The sequence below is a fragment of the Mesocricetus auratus genome, unplaced genomic scaffold (assembly GCF_017639785.1).
Source record: "Mesocricetus auratus isolate SY011 unplaced genomic scaffold, BCM_Maur_2.0 Super-Scaffold_100015, whole genome shotgun sequence".
NCBI classification, from domain to species: Eukaryota; Metazoa; Chordata; class Mammalia; order Rodentia; family Cricetidae; genus Mesocricetus; species Mesocricetus auratus.
Genome location: NW_024429198.1, coordinates 24,566,149 through 24,583,147, shown reverse-complemented (window position 1 = coordinate 24,583,147; position 16,999 = coordinate 24,566,149). Strand labels below are relative to the sequence as shown.

Below are 16,999 nucleotides of genomic sequence, written 5' to 3'. Positions count from 1 at the left end.
TACAACATGGGCCGTGGGTGCTGGGCATCAAACGTGAGTCCTCCACAAGGGCAGCAAGTGCTCTTAACTCCTGAGCCAGCTGTCCAGTCCTTCCCTTCCCCCTTTTCATCCTGATACCCATTCTTTTTTTTTTAAGATTTATTTATTATGTGTACAACTTTCTGCCACCATGTATTCCTGCATGCCAAAAGAGGGTACCAAATCTCATTACGGATGGTTGTGAGCCACCATGTGGTTGCTGGGAATTGAACTCAGGACCTCTGGAAGAACAGTCAGTGCTCTTAACCTTTGAGGCATCTCCCCAGCCCCCTGATACCCATTCTTATGGGCCAAGCAGGGCTTGAACTCATGGCAATCCTCCTGTGTTAGACTCCCAGATTCTGAGATTACATGTGTGAGCACTCCAGGCTCCGTGCTTTTTGTTTAATTCCCACTCACCTGGAGACAGCAGGGTTAACAGAATGGGTAAACAGGCTCAGCTTTCTCTTGGTTCACAAGTCATTCCCCTGCATTTGGCTATGAACCAACTCCCGCTAACACCGAGCATAAGGAATGTTTTTCCAGCAATGTTTTCTTCCCCCATTTGGCTTTCAAAAATCATTGCTAGAAATGGAAAAGCAACTCTGTACAACTTAACAACAAAGGAGCATGTCAGATATGCATTATCTCATGAGATTTGCTTAGGAAGCATTTTGTCATGCTTCCTCGGAGCATCTCCACTGGGGTCTGGTTACATCGGTTTACAACGGTGTGAGGCACTAAGGACCTTACAGCCCCAAGCCTTCCCCGTACCCTAGTCTTTGACTACACACTGAGCAAACTACTAGAGGTAAGGCTAGGCTTGATGACACATGCCTATAATCCAGTGTTCCTGAGGCCAAGATAGGAGAATTTCTAATAATTGAAGGCAAACCTAGGCTACACAGCAAAACTTGATCTCACAAAACAGCTAACCACTTCCTGGTTGGATTTACATCATAGTCCACAAAATGAAACTCATACCTGGTACAATAGTTGGGCAAAAAAATCTGTAGCTAGACAGGTCAGAGGCCATGGGGGAAAGTCCACTGTTGTTCTGCTACTGGGCATAAAATTAAACTGACATTGTTAGACCTATCTCCTAAGGTATCTCTCGTCCCTCATCAGGGAAGCTTCTATTTGCAGTAGATGGTGGTCAACGCGGAGACCCACAAACAGCCAAGGCATGGAGAATGAGAGCCTTCAGAATGCTCAGTCCCAAGGAGAACAACTACTGCGCTCCCCCGGCCCCCAAGGCTCCGGGATCATTTTGGAATAGGAAGCAGAGACAGGAAGCGCCAGAGGCAAAACATTAATCCAAGGAACAGCGTCCTTGGGCTAGAGAAGGGCAGCTGCATGCATGACCTCAGCAGTTCTGACAGCATGCACAAGCCCCATGCAACTTTACCCACAATCAAATCCCAGCAGGGAGCGGAGAGGGGGACATGAAGTCCCAGCCCTAGCTGAGGGACTCCTGGTGATTGGTAACTGCTGGGATGCGGAGAGTCAGTTTTCTTTTTGTTTGTTTCTAGACAGGATTTCTCTGTGTATTGTGTACTCCTGGCTGCCGTGGAACTCACTCTGTAGACCAGACTGGCCTCAAACTCAGACATCCACCACCTCTGCCTCCTGAGTATTGGGACTAAAGGCACCACCGCTTGGTCAGAGAGTCAGTTTTCTTTAACACTGTAGTGCATCCTAAGTCAACCATGCTCCAATGAAAGGTTAAACATGGATAAACAGCAGCACAGATTGGGTTTGATAGACGAGGGGGAAAAGACACATGGCTCAGTGCATAGAGAAGGGGGAATGGATTTGGGAGGAGTTGGTGAACATGATCAAAATTCTTTTTTGGGGGTGGAGGGGTTTCAAGGCAGGTTTCTCTGTGGCTTTGGAGGCTGTCCTCTTGTAGACCAGTTTGGTCTCGAACTCAGAGATCCTCCTGCCTCTTGCCTCCCGAGTGCTGGGATTAAAGGCATGAGCCACCACCACCCGGCCCATGATCAAAATTCTTTTTTTTTTTTTTTTTTTTTTTGGTTTTTCGAGACAGGGTTTCTCTGTGGCTTTGGAGGCCATCCTGGAACTAGCTCTTGTAGACCAGGCTGGCCTCGAACTCACAGAGATCCGCCTGCCTCTGCCTCCCAAGTGCTGGGATTAAAGGCGTGCGCCACCAACGCCCGGCCAAAATTCTTAAAGAACTAATTAAAAAGAAAAAAGAAAAAGGACAATGAAATCTAAACAAACAAGCAAGCAGGTTGGGGTTTAAGGAGTCCAAGCCACTTCAGAAGGGTTGTTCTCCAAAGGAAACATCTGGAAAATCGTGTACTCTATGGAGAATGCTAGGAACACCTTGAATGTCAAGAGTAGGCTATTTGTTGGTAAGGTGATGCTTGCCTGCACGCCCGGTCCTTCAGTCCTAAAGATTTCTTTTTAGTTTTGAAGTGTGTATATTATGTGAGTTTGTGCTCACGAGAGCAGTATCCGTGGAGGCAAGAAGAGGGTGTCAGATCCCTTGGAAGCAGAGGTACAGATAGTTGTGAGCTGCTCAGTATTGGTGCTGGGAGCCAAACTTGGGTCCTCTGCTAGAGAAGTACTTGCCCTTAACTGCTGAGCCCCTGGGTCCTCCGAGCCCCCAGCCCCTTTCCTTTTCTGAGGCTGACTGGCAGCAATCCTTTCGTCTCCACCTCCTATGTGATAGGGATGTGGCAGCATGAATCACCATGCCCAGCTTCGCACTGTGTTTCTGCATTTACTTGTTTGTGTCTGTGCATGTGCGCTTGTGGAGAGGGCAGGGGACCACCTTCTGGAGTTGGTTTCCTCCTTGCGCAATATATGTATGTATTATATATGACATATCACCTTTGAAACTCAAAACAATCCACTAAACACAATTTCATTCAATGCTATTGATTTTATTTTGAATTTTTCTTATTTTATGTGCACTGGTGTGAATGTGTCAGGTCTCCTGGAACTGGAGTTACAGGCAGTTGTGAGCTGCCTTGTGGATGCTGGGAATTGAACCCGGGTCCCTTGGAAGAGCAGCCAGTGCTGTGAAGCTCTGAGCCATTTCTCCAGCCTACTATTGATTTTTAAATGAACTTGTGTCTATCTGAAGTTTTGAGAAGCTGTATGTATCACACACATACACACACTGTTTTTTGAGACTGTGTCTTAAGTAGCCCAGGCTGGCATTAAATTTGCTCGGTGCAGCTGTGGATGACCTTAAACTGCTTTCTCGTCAGTGTCCTAGAGCTGGGATCACAGGCACAGAGAATACCAGGGTGAACAAGGATAGGCTTTTAAGGACAGGGGGAAGCAATTGAAGACAAACCAGGGCTCATTCTTTGGAGTTGTTTTATTCCTCCCACCCCTCAAGTGCTGGGGACCAAACCTATATAGCCTTAGGCATGCTAGGCAGGCACCAGTGAGCTGTACCCTAATCCCATTCTTGCTTATCTTTAAATGACAAAAGATTCTAGCACTATATGGACCTGAATTTCTGAGAAAGAAAAGAGGAAGTGGAAAACCAACAGTGCCCCTCCCCTTCAGCGATGATAAACTGCAGCTGGCTCAGGACACCTCCCCCTGCCAAGGTTGCAGTACGTTTATCTTCTCCCCGGTCCTCAGAAACAGCCCTGTTCCCCCAAAGTGGCTTTGGGGTGGTGATGGTGGAATGCGGATTTAAAACAACCCTCTGTCAAGCTGGGAGGAGAGTAAAGTCAGCAAGCCAGCACCACCAAGGCCACTGTAATACACAGGGGATGGTGGTGGCCGGCAGCTGGACCTTGTAAATCCCCTGGGTCCCTGTAACAAAAGTCGACCTGGAAAGGGGAAATTCCCAGTGGGAATATACGCAGCTGGGGGCAGTTACAGACGCGGGGAGAAGTTGAACCGTGACTGGGGATGGTGGGTGCTTTTTAGAAAGAAAGCCCCGAGTACACCAGCTCCTGTGACCACGACAGTGTGACTGGCCCAGTGCGGGTGGCACCAGGAACTACTCTAGGACCTCGAGGGTCAAACGTCTCTCAGCCTACAGTGCCAGTTGGAGCATACACTGCATGCGCTTTCCCACTATGTCCTTCGACTCGCTCTCCTGCATCCAGGGTCCCTTCGTCTTGCCCGGCAGAGTCTCGGTTTTGTTCACTTTTCAGCCGCTCACAGGCTGGTGCGCCTGGTGGGCACGCTGTCAAGATCGGTAGAAAAGAAGAGAAGGACGCAGTGGAGGGAGGGAGAGAAGTGAGGGGCTTCTCATCGTCTCGTGAGACACAACCGGGATGTCCCCTAGAACAGGGATACACCACCTCCTCCTCAAAGTGAGGGGCTCCAGGTGACAAATCCTTACACACGCTTCCCGACAAACAGCCACCGGGACAGATGGGCAAAGGGCAGTAGGGTGCTATTGACACTCGGTGGTGTCCGTGGCCAGTGGTCGCAATTTCCAAAGTGTTTGGCTGCAGCCCTGGGATCAAACCCTTCTTTTTCTCACCTGCCAGGATCCATTAGGTCCCCCTCAAGTGACAATGGTCAGGGATGGGGGAGAGTGGAGTCCCTCACAGCTCCGGCCGGGGTGCTGTCCCTCCTCACCTAGACATCCTCCCCTTAGGTTCCTGATCACCTCTCCATCTCTCCAAGATCCCTTTCCGACCAACCATCCAGCTGCACGCAGCCTGCTCCGGTCTGCCTTACTTGGGGACTCCGCAGACCCCGCCTCCCCTTCGGGTTAGTTTTCCCAAATCCACATCCAGTCCCTATTTGGATCATGGTCGTCGCTAGGGCAGGTTCTCCCAAGGTGGAGTTTCCTCCAAAGTGGATGGCTCCACCGCCAGCCCCAGAGTGGACGCCCTTTGGTGCTGCAAAAGCCCGGTAGGACAGTCTCCCAAGTGCGACTGGCCCTAGAGCTCTGGCTGCCTCGGAGGTGACTGGTTCTGTGGCAGCAGGCGAAAGTGCCCCTCCTCCCGCCCGGGGGCTGATCACGATGAACTGGGGGGGGGGGGGGGGGAGTGAGAAGGGGGTAGGTCTCCAGGGACCGGTACTTTCCGACGCTGGAAACGCATTCAGCCTTTGGTGTCCCGGGACCCGATCAACACCGGGGTCCCCAGGGAGCGGCCCTGGGAGGGGCGGGGCGCCCGCTGTCCCTCACGTTGGCTTTCAGTCTCTCGAGTTTCAGCTTCGGGTTCTCCGGCGCGTGCCTTTCCTTGCTGCGGGACAAAGCGACCGGGTGGCAGAGGCGGGGTCAGGAGAGGGACCCCCCGCTGAGCTCCTGACTCCAGCTGGGAAGGCGTCCCGCCCACTGCCCAGATACCACCCCTCCCCGCAGCGCAGGGAAAGCCCCCGCGGCTCCTCCCACCCCAGGGGCTTTTCTCCAGTCGCCAGTGACTTTGCTTCGGGAGCGCAGCCGCCTGGCGCCGCTTTCCGCCGGGTCGGAACGCGCGGGGCCCCTGGCTTTTCTGCGAACGCTAGGCGCCAGAATCGGTGACTTCGGGGCGAGTCCCGAGTCCGGGTCCCCTAACCCGAACCCCAGCCCCCGGCCCGCGCCTAGGCCTCCAGCATGGTGCTGCTGGCTGGGCCCGGGCCGGAGGGCGGCGGGACACGCTGCTTGTCGTCTCCGCAGTCGCCGACGCCACCCCGGGACGCGCAGACAGGGGACGACCCAGGGGACTACGAGGAATACGAGGACTTCTCGAGTCTGCCTGACTCCCGCAGCATAGCATCAGACGATTCCTTCTATCCTCCCGGAGGGGAGGAGGAGTGCGGCGCGGCGAGTGCGGAGTGCGTCCCGGAGGGCGTCCCCGAGGCGGCGACCCTCCTGCGTGCTGCCTGCATCAACGACGTGGGGCTGCTGCGGGCGCTAGTGCAGCGCGGGCTGAGTTCCGAGGAGGTACAAGAGACTGACCGCAACGGCCGGGTAAGTTCGGGTTCGGGTCCCCTCCGCTCTCCTCCCTCGCCCCGATCTCCGTGCTTGCTACCCCAATTCTGGATCTGCTGCCTCTCAGAGCGTCCTTTCCCTCCCGCGTAGCGTATGGTAATGGGACACCATTTGCTCTGCTCAGGTGCGGAGCCGGCGGGAGATGACCCGACCCGGCTTCCTAATACGTCCCGGTCCCCTTACCGCCCCGGGGACCCCCTATTTCTACCTGGAGGCCCGCTCTGGTAAAGTGTTGACGTCTGGGAGGTGGGGGAGGTCTGGTCTATTCAGTTCCCCCAGGCCCCAGGTAGGTGACCGTCTCTACTCCCCTGCAGGGAACCACTTTCATTTGTCCCCTCGGCCTCTCCCGCTGTCCTTGCCTAACACGTTGGTGTCCGAATTAGGGTTTGGAAGCTACAGTTCCCTTGCCTTCCAGCTCTGTCTTCCCTGCTTCTCCTAGCCGCGCGACGGCCAGCTAGCCTTATCGGCGGGTCACCGCGGCGGGTCGAAGCCTGCGAGCTCTCACAGCCACCCTTCAGGCAGGCCCGGTGCCGCGCCGCACAGTAGCGGCACACACTGAGCTCGGCTGGCGGGGAGGTAGGGAGTCAGTCTCCGTTAATCATGCCAAGGCTCAGAGAAAGACAGAAAGTTTCAAAACCGAAAAGAGAAAGTTAGAGAGCTGTTCCCACCGAACACGGACCGGGAAAGTGACCGCTGCGCCTGTGTCCCCATTGGCCTCTGCTGGGTGGACAAAACAACCTCACCTGATTTCCATGTTCCCGGAGGCCCCGTGCTTTCTGCAGACTCAGCCCTGCACAAATTAGGGACGTCTGTGCTTCTGCTCCCGAGTCACAGCTGACAGAAAATGAGCGCTTTTATGTAGGGACGTGGTGACCCGGTGCTTTGGCTTTTTTTCGGGGCTGTGTGCAGGCAGTGGTTTGCCCCGGCTGCAGTGTGGGTCAGACTTTGGCAAATGTGAAGCACTTAGTGTGTCATTTTCTGCTTTCGGTAACCCCGACAGCATGGAATTGGATTAGGGAGAAGACCTATATGATGAAGGCAGCACACCCTGGTGCCCTGTGGTGGCTGTTCCAGCTGGTATGCTGTAGGAGGACTCGGGGGGCTATTTCTCTGCTCCACTTTCAGTTTAACTAAGCTAGTTTTCCGGGTCAGGTGTTCTCAGTAGAAACCTCTTCTTCCTGAGCAAGCACAGCCGCGGCTTGAAAGGATCGGCAGTGACAAAGGGTCTCTGTGTTTGGGGAAGCCTTCACCTGTGAGTGGCCGCTGGCCTCCTCAGCTTTATTATGACTCCTGTAGCGGGACGGACAGACAAACAATAACCGAAAGTTTGAAAGCGGGGAGGAAAGCTGGGAAGTTAAACCGTCCACGGGAGGCTTGAACGGGATAGATCAAATTCCAGGACCCCTGTAGAGCCCCTCCCCCTCACAGAGGTCGGGAAGGGCCAGGTAGGAGTCCATCGTGTCCATTCACCCCCCCCAACAGTTCCTGTTTTGTGTAGCACACCTTCAGTGACAGTCCCTTCTATATGGTTTGTGAGCCTGAAGTGCGATCCTGTCCCTAGCCTGCTGAAGCCCCGGCACACAGAGCTCTCATTTACCTTCTTTCTCCCCATTACTCCCTCATTTGCTTCCTTCCGGTTCCGAAGAGAATGCATTAGGCCCAGCCTTGTGGCCTTTGAGCCAGGTAAAACTTTCTCTTCCCTCAGTTATGAAGATAGAGACTGAGGGGCCTTTGTTCTGCTTTGAGTCTCTGTCTCTTTCTACCCATCAGATGCCCCTGGGGACCCGAGGAAAGGGCCCTGGGCTTTTTATCTCTGGGTCAGAGGCCCAGGCGCATGTTCTGTGTGCCCTGAGGGGAAAAAGCAACAGCCCACATTCTTACCCTTAGCTGTTGAGGTGAAAGTAAGAGACTTCGGGGGTCAGGTGGCAGAAGACATTCTGGTCAGGCAGGTTGAGTCAGGGGTTGGTGGCAGTTACACTGTGGTTTGGTAATGGCTTGGAGTGTAGAGGAGGGGCCGTGAGAGCCAAGGCTAGAAAGGTCGCTCAGGCCAGGTGAAGATTACCCAGCCATCCCTAGTTGACTGAGGAATATGGGGAATTGCGTAGCTTGCCAGTGGCCCGTCTGGTCTGTAGTGCTTCGTGTGCCTCCTAATGGTCACGTGATTCACTTCCTCTCCACCTGCAGGTTTCTGTCCTAAGGGTACAGTCTCTGGGAGGCCTTCCCACCCCCTCCCATCTCAGCCCAGAGCTGGCTGAGGGGGGTGCATGTGTTGAGACTCGCAGGGCTGAGGGCGTCCATAGGATGGTCATTTGCCAGCAGCTGTCACTGGAGCACAATCCCGAGGCAGGAGCAGTGTCCCAGCCTGGTCTAGGGGTTGATCATTCGTCCTAATGAAAACCTTAGCTTTGGTAGAATAATAATGGGGTGATTGCATTAACAGCGGGTGACAGCTCCTGTGAGCCTCTGCTTAGGGCCAGCTTCCCGGGAGCCCCTAAGGCAGTGGTTCTCAGCCCGTGGGTCGAGATCCTTTTAGGGTCAAATAGCCCTTCACAGGGGTCACATGTTAGATACCCTGCATGTCAGACAGTTATATTATGGTTTGTAACAGTAGTAAAATTACAGTTATGAAGGAGCAACTAAAATTTTTGTGGGCGGGGGTCACCACAACATGACAGGTTGTATTAACGCTGCAGCGTTAGGAAGATTGGGAGCTGCTGCTGTAGAGGCATTTGAAGTTGCTGTTACCCTCAGTAGCTCACCTCTCGACAGCTACAGCCTGAGGCACGTGTGAGACTAGGGGATGTGACTGACCACCACAGTTTGCTGCTGAAGTCTTCACAAGGATCTCAGGATTTACTGTGCAACATTTTAGTATTTATCACAGAAGTTTCCTTCTGGAACCGAACATGTGCTGTGGTTTTGGACTCTGGTTGTTTGGTTCCTCTCATTAAAGGGAGGGGAAACCCTTTTCCTAATTCTTCGCACCTTAGCATCTAAGTCAGGCTTATTCCTGCAGCCCTGGTGGCTCTCCTTCATTAACAGCAGAACGGAAGGTACCTATTTGTGCCATTATAGTTGTCATGGAAGGGTGGTTTGATGCCAGACAGCTGGGCCAAATTATGCCTGTTAAGCGTAAAGTGTGTCTGTATGCTGAAATCTCAGGAATAACAGCACAGCAAAGCCCCCCAGCACGGGATGCCTCCCCTCATGTAAGAGGCAAATATCTCCTATTCTATTGATACTTGGGTGTGATCACCACCTTCCTTTAAAATACAATTGAGAAATTTGTTGCATATTTTTTAATGAAGAATTTATTATGAATGTAGGAATTTTCTGTTCCTAAAGTGAGGATCAAAGTGTTGGAATTCATGCACAACCCTCCATCCTCCTAGGCCCCGAATGTCTTGTGTGTGCATAGAAACTGACTTACTCATAGAGAAGCTGTACTTCAGGTCTTTGCTAGTTACTATGGAGAGTGGGTTCTGGCCTGGGAACCTCCAATGCTTGCCAGGGACCAGTGCACACAGGGAGAGCTTTGCTTTGCATTTGAGAAATGTGTTCATGTCTTTTTCTTCTTAACTCTCCCCTCCCCCCCCGTGTGTGTGTGTGTATGTGTGTGTGTGTGTGTGTGGGTGTGAGTGTGGGGGGGTATGTGAGCTCTGTGTGGGTATGCTTGTTTGTGAGGTGTGTGTGTGGGGGGGCATTCTCACCACTGTGTGTGGGTGGCAGAGAACAACCTCTGGTCTGCCTCACCTTCCGCCTTGTTTGGGTCAGAGTGACCCATGAACCTGCAGAAATTTGTCTGCCTGCCTTCCATTTTGTCATAGGAATGTTGTCATTGCAGGACTGGGGTTGTATGGAGCCTGGCCTTATGTGGGTCCCAGGGGTTCAAACTTCGGTCCTTGTGCTTGTGTGGCAAACTCTTTGCCCTCTGAGCCACTTCCCTGGTCCACGGTGTCCCTGTGGTGGTTTCATCTTCGAGGGTGGCGAAGGAGAGAAGGGGCACTGAGAAGCATTGCACTGGGAACTCCATGGATTGCAATAAAAGTGAATCAGCTTGGCTTTGGGGACCCATTCCCCGTGCTGGGATGCCTCACCTAGCCTTGATGCAGGGGAAGAAGCTTGGCTCGACCTCAACTTGATATGCCGTGCTTGGTTGACTAACATTGGAGGCCTGCCCCTTTCTGCATGGTGGAATAATGAGGCCGTGGTGGTAGATGGGTGGTGGGGGGAGGAGGGAAACTGTGGTTGGTATGTAAAATAAGTGAAAATATTTAATAAAACGAATCAGCTCAAGTGGGCTTGCGGTAGGTAGCCAGCTCTTCTTCCTCCACTGTCCTTGGGGACATGTCCAGGCCTAGCATCAGTAGGAGGAGCTTATGCTTTAGGTATAAGGATATCAGTTATCTGTGGCTGTGTAGGGTTATGTGTGTTAGTCTGTGTACCTACAATAAAAATATTTTGAGATAATTGATTTATAAGATTTATAAATTGATTATTTGTCTGGGTTCATACTTGGGCAGCTTTCAGCCCAGGCCGGATCAGGCCTGTCCCATTTTGCCTCTGGGTGCTGGATGGCTGTGGCTGCTTGGCCATGGTACAGGAAGTTGCTTACTTCAATGCAGCAGTAGGTCTCTCAGTCTTGTAGTCCCCTTTGAGGACACACACCTCCAGGGGTCTAAGAACCTCACGCTGGGCTCCACCCTCTAATGGTTTGACCATTTCTTAGAATGCTACCAAACTTTTAACCCAACGGCTGCACGGGACATTTCCTCATGTAACTCACACCTAGGAAACCCCAGGGCTTCAATAGGAACCTCTCTGCTGAGGGTGGCCGAGTGTAGCCTATGGAGGCTAGATTTTTCTATTTGTCGGCACCCAGCTGGTGGTGGGCTGCAGATGACAAGATCAGGATGGCCTCAACTGAGGACTCATCTCTGCCCCTCACGACTGCTCACCCTTAGCGACTGGTCCTGCTGGCTTTCTGTGGCACATGCAGGTTCCAGGAGGGCCGTTTTGGTCTAGGTTTAAGTCCACTTCTGCTGAAGTAAGCCACAGATCAAGCTCAAGTGCAGAAAACAGACTTTTCCCTCTGAAGTGGGAGTGTAGAGGGAGAGAAGTTCTTCTTGCTGTCTACCTGAGGGAAGATGAGGCTAAGTCTAGAACAACGATATGCTCTCTCCTGGGTGCCTTCATCAAATCCCAGGCCTCTGTATGTTTAGCTGTTGAGCAGTGGTGTGTGTGTTAGTGTGTGTGTTAGTGTGTTAGTTAGTGTGTTAGTGCCCGGGGAAGTGTTTGGGAGCTAAGACGGTCATGGTTTGAGGGTAAAGACGGTCATGGTTTGAGGGTAACCGTCTTTGATCAGTGTGGTTGTGCTGGCGGGGGTTGCTGTCTGTTGGTTTTTCCGAGTTGTTTTAATGATGCAAACTCAGCCTCCATGTCTACAGGATGTCTGGGACTTCTAGGCCACTGAAACAGCCTTTGGTTCCGAGTTCAGCTCCCAGGTGGCTGTGATGAGGGGGTGCTTATTCCAGAACAGATGGAGGGGCTGACAAGATGGCTCAGCAAGCAGGTAAAGATGCTGACTACACAGGGCTGACACCTTAAGTTTAATCCCTGGAACTGTCAGAAGGGTGGGAGGAGAGATCCGACTGGAGAATGTTGCCTTCTAGTCCTGCCTACATGCATGCTGGGTAGTGTGCACACCAGGAAATGGATTATTTTGGCTCACAGTTTCAAAGTTTTGTGTTCACAGTCACTTGGGCCTGCTGTGTCGGGCCTGTGACTGCACGGTACAGCATGGTGGGAACATACGATGGAGGAGTGTTGTAGAATATTGATTTGAGGCGTGTTACTGTTGTTTATGCTCTGGAACACTTAATGATGCAAAGATGTGTTTGATCAAATAAAAGTTACCTGTGGTCAGGAGGCTGCGTCAGCAACTAGCTGACAGGAGTTTGTAGGGAGAAGTCAGGTGGAGAAGGGTTTATAAGGAGGGGCAAGAACGAGGGCTTCTTGAGAGACCAACGAGGTGAGCTGCTTGCTATACAGCCTCTCTGGGAAGCAGGATTCTACCTCAACTTTTGAATCTTGAGTTCTTTAGTGGGCAAAGGTTGAAATAAGTTTCCTTAGTAGCTTTGAAAGAGTTGGTGCCTGAGGGAACAGAATTCCCTCAGTTTGGGCTCTTGTGGCCTAGCTGCCACAGCCACTAATCGAGAAGCTGCATTTTCTGAATAGGATAGCCTTAGCTTAAAAGGCTGAAACAAATGAGGAAAAACAACACAGGAGGCTGCTCACTTCATGACAATCAGGACGCTGAGAGAGAAAGAGGGACTGACATACTGTCATTCAAAGACTTTCTGATAATGATCTAACTTCCTCCTGGTAGGCTCCATCTCCTCAAGTTTTTATCACATCCTGAGAGAGACACAGACTAGGGCCAAACATTCAACACACGGACCTTGGAGGAACACTCAATGTCCACTTTATAATGAGCTAATATATAGTCTCCTTTCAGTTTCTAGCTGGTTCATGGGGCAGGCAAGAAGGCTCAGAGGACAGAGGCACTTGCTGCCAAGTCTGATGACCTGAGTTGCCCTCTGGCTTCCACATACAAGCGCTGGGTCACACATGTGCCATCACATGAGATGCTAGGTACTACTCTCCTCTGTTGGATGTAGGGCAGGCAAAAGTTTCCTTCCTTTTGTAGGTTGCTGCTTCCCTGATTGGTGGCTACTTTTCCTGTGCAGAAGCCTTTGGGTTTCGTGCGGTTCTGTTTTCAAATGTTGGCTTCATTTCCCCAGCAACTGGGCTCCTATTTAGAAATCTTTACCTGTGCTTGTGTGTTACAGTGCACACGCTACCATCTCTTCTAGCATTTCAGGTTTTAGTTGAGGGTTTTGATTCGTTTGGAGTTGATTTTTGTACAGGGAGAGACAAGGGTCTAGTTCCTCTCTTCTACATGTGGACATCCAGTTTCCCAACACCATTTGTCAAAGTTGTCTTTGTAAGGATTCAGGCATTGTGCTGGCCTGTTCCTGTCTCCTGGCAGAATGCACTCAGGCAGTACTCTGGTCAGCCCAGGATTCCATGGTTGCATAGTCGGCAAGCAGGTGCAAAGGACCCTTTAAAAGACAGATTACCCCCCCCCCCCCTGCTCTCTTTCCTGCTGTCCCCCTGGGGCAGACAGTACTTTTCCTGTTTCTCTCTTCTCTTCAGTCCTCTCAATCTCTGTGTCTTTTTATCTCTTTTCTCCCTGCCCCCCCTTTCCCTTTCTAATAAAACTTCCCACTTAAGCTCCGTCTGCCTCGGTCACCCTCGCCTGCCATGGAATCCAAGGTTCCCCTCTCAATTGCTTCATCATAACAGTCTTCAGTGTCTTCAGTCTTTGTAAAGAATTAGGTGGCTGTAGTTGTGTAGATGGAAATCTGGGTTCTCTAGTCTATCTACATGTCTGTTTTTGTGCTAATACCATGTTTTTATTATTATAGCTCTATTGTATAAGTTGAGATTGGGTATGCTGAGGCCTTAGTCTTTTTGCTTAGGATTGACTTTAGCCCTGTCTTTTAACTTTTGTGGATCGCTGTTTCAGCTTATTGGGGTAGTAATTCTAAATCATAGCCATAGGGCATACATAAGTCAAAACAATCCCTTATTTAAAATATGTTATCTTATTTATTTTTTATTAAAAGGAATAAGAAGAAAAGAGGAGTTGAATTAAGCTAAGGTAATGTGCTTCATTCAAGAAGGTTGGGAAGTAATCATGTAGGCAGTCTAGTGTGTGTGTGTGTGTGCGCACAAGTGCGTGAAAGTGTGTATACATGCACACACAAATGCACATGTGTAATCAATGCCATTGTGATCTTGCTCTGGCCTTCCTTTAGCTTCCTGATCTCCATGGAAAGAATTCAGATGAGATACACAGAGTGTGGTGTACAGGATAAGTGGAATTTATTACTGAGTAAATTGCATCATTCCCAGAGGGTCAGGTTGCCCAGTGGCCAAAGAGACTGTTGCAGAGCAGGATACTTTCAGTGGGTGAGCATGGACGATGGCCAGAGATACAACTGTGTAGGGCACGCTGGGAAAGCAGGAAGAGTGGCTAGAGAGGCCATTTCCCAGTTTCTATTTCAGGCGTCTCTGGAGCAGCCTTCCCCATGGACATCTCCCTGTCAGGTGATTGATAGGCATGCTTGGATCGACTCTTACAGGAGAGAGCAATGGTATGCAAAGTCTTCTGTTAGATAGCAATCTTGAAGGAGTCAGGATTCCTGGAACCAGTGCTAGATACCGATCAATTGATGACCTTCCAGGATGTCCAGAATGTCGCGTCTTCTTCCAGGGCCAGAGATGGAACTCGGGTCCCTTTCCCTTGACTGGTCTTTTTGAGTTTTACTGCTCCAGTTTTTGGTTTTACATGGTACTGATTATGAGGGGGAGGGGTCCATACCCAATGCCTGTCAAGTCTGCTGATAACTAACTGGATACCTAGCAATACTAAGAGAAAGAACTGGGCAGGGAAGGGTGGTGGAAGGGCGCCTCAGAGACCTGAGCAACATGGAGAAAGGCAGAGTGGGAATATGACCACAGAGGCTTTTTGTAGCTCTCAGAAGGTTGTATTTTAGATGAGATAAGACATTGAGAATTTGGGACTAGAGAGATGCCTTGGAAGTTAGGAGTCCTTCTTCATGTCCTTCCAGAAGAGCCAGTTTGGATGCTGAGGTTGGAACCTCAGGCCTCACATATACTAGGAAAGTGTCCTTCCATGAAGTTGGTTAAAATAGAGAAGTTGGGCCTCACGGTGCAAACCTGTGATCTTAGTTTCTGAGAAAAATGAGGCAGGAGGATCAAAAGTTCAAGGTCAGCCTGGGCAGCAACTCAGTGAGACCCTGTCTTAAAGTAAGAAGTGAAAAGAGGGGTGCATCTCAGTGATAATATCTCATGAAGCATGTGGGGGGCCCTGGGCTCAGTATCCAGTTCTGGGAGTAGGGGAGGAAGACGAGGGAGTTATACTGAGTGAAAAAGAGCTCACTGGACACTGTAACACTCTTGAATAGTGCGGCTGTAGAGATGGAGGACAGCTCAGGGTTGGAGAAGGCAGGGCTGCTAAATAAAGACAACTGGAGAAGCTCTGAGTGTTGTAATTTAAGAAAAGCAGCTCATGAGAGAGAAAGGCCATGGGACTGGGTTCAAGAAGAGGGTTTTTTTATTTAATTAGGGAAAGGAATCATAAAAAGGGGAAAGGGAAGTGGGGACCAGCCTCCTGAGAGAGGGAAGAGGGGAAGAGAGAGAGGAACAGATGGAGAGAAAGAAAAGAGAGAAGGATGGGAGGTGGTCGGGGCCCTTTAAAAGTGAACATAGTGAATGTTCACAGGTGGTGCTCTTACTGGCTACAGCTGAGGGCATATCTTGTCAGAACCTCAAGGGCAGGCCGGTACAGATGCCTGAATACTAACACTGAGGATGAAATGGTTCTGCACCTTGCTTGTAGTGGCTATGGGAAGACATATGTGGGCTAAAGTGGATGGAATTAAACATAGACATGTGCATGCCCTCACACACACCCTCTTACACACATGTATGCACACACCCTCTCACACAGTGCATGCATGCATCCTTACACATATGCATGTACACACCCTCATGCATGCATGCATACACTCCAGTACTCATATGCATGGACACATTTTCACATATGTGAATATGCACATACTTTTGCACACCACCCATGCATACACATGCACTCACCCTCACACATGCACACTAGCAGTACAGGTCCAGTTTGAACACATCAGTGGTTTGCAGCAATGTCAGGTTCCTGGTATTGCTGTTGTGTCATAAGCAGGGCACTGGCATCAAGAACAGGCGTTGAAGAGTGCAATTTCCTGTGGGCCGGTTAACTGTTTCAGGACGTTGATGGGGGTTCCCCCTTGTTGTCACCTTCACCCTCTGCTTGATTTGACCTTTGGTGATGGAGCTGACATGAACCTGGCTCAGTATGGGTAGCAGGAGCTCTCCTCTGCACAGGGCCTCCCTAGGCTGCTGACCCAGGAAGTGGTCTCCTGGGCACGGAGGGCCACTCCAGCCCAGACTGCTGGATACAGATGCCGCTTCCGGCATCCTCTTCCATTTGATGTCTGCCCTCTTGCCATCGTCGTCAGCTGCGGTGACTGTTGTCTCTGCTGGATGCTATGCTATGCAGGCTCAGAGCAGGAGTGAAGGCACGGCTGAGTGCTGGTCTTTATCTTTCCAGCGTATCCTGCCTGTACCCCCTTCTCAGATCTTCCTTCTGGCTGCTGGGTGTGTGTGTGCTCAGAGACAGCCATCTGCTCTTTTCAAAAATATATTTTAAAGATTGATGTATTTTACTATTTTGTGGGTACGCAGGTTTTGACTACATATATGAATGTGCACTGTGTGTGTGCCTGACGCCCTTGAAGGTCCTAAGAGGGCTTTGGATTCCCTGGGGCTGGAGTTACAGATGGTTGTAAGCCACCACCATGTGAGTCCTGGGAATGAAGCCCAGTCCTATGCAGGAACAACCAGTGCCTTTAGTGGCCGGGTCACTCTCCAGTCCTGAAAATGCTGCTTATACTTATTTGTTTTCTTTGTGTGTGTGTGGGTGCATGTGTACCATGGTCCCCGTGTGGGAGTCAGAGAGCCGCGTGGAGGGGTTAGTTCTCCCCTACTTCTGTGAGATGCAGAGGTTAACCAGGGCATCAGGCTTGGCAGCAAGCACCTTCACGCACTAGCAGCTGCTCCTTTGATCTTGTGTCCTGTAGGCCTGACCTAGAAAGGTCTGTGAGGATGGCAGCAGCAGCCCACGCTAACGTGGATATGTGAAGCCAGGCGTTGGTGGCACACGCCTTTAATCCCAGCACTAGGGAGGCAGAGGCAGGCGGATCACTGTGAGTTCGAGACCAGCCTGGTCTACTGAGCGAGTTCCAGGACAGCCTCCAAAGCCACAGGGAAACCCTGCCTCGAAAAAGAAAAAAAAAAAAGTTCCTTAAATAGGAAACTTTCGTCCAGCGGTAGCTGTTCAGTCGACAGCCATGG

General features: G+C 51.0%; 1 protein-coding gene and 1 long non-coding RNA gene across 4 annotated transcripts in view; one reads left to right on the top strand and one right to left on the bottom strand.

Moving 5' to 3' along the window:
- Positions 1 to 3,361: 3,361 nt before the first annotated feature.
- On the bottom strand, positions 3,362 to 8,061 carry LOC121144285. The gene is made up of 2 exons (XR_005881605.1): positions 7,826 to 8,061; positions 3,362 to 7,234 (listed from the first exon to the last, which is right to left on the bottom strand). It is a non-coding gene; the product is annotated as an uncharacterized LOC121144285 (long non-coding RNA).
- The window catches only part of Ankrd33b (ankyrin repeat domain 33B), a 64,664-nt gene continuing 52,754 nt past the window's right edge, over positions 5,090 to 16,999 (top strand). The window contains exon 1 of one of the 3 annotated variants that reach the window (XR_005881604.1): positions 5,090 to 5,923. Coding sequence is in view for 1 of the 3 variants with exons in the window: in XM_040757689.1 (XP_040613623.1) it covers positions 5,567 to 5,923 (357 nt within the window). In the remaining 2 variants the exon portion in view is untranslated. The remainder of the gene's footprint in view (positions 5,924 to 16,999) is intronic. The other 2 variants (XM_040757689.1, XM_040757690.1) reach the window with 2 other exon arrangements.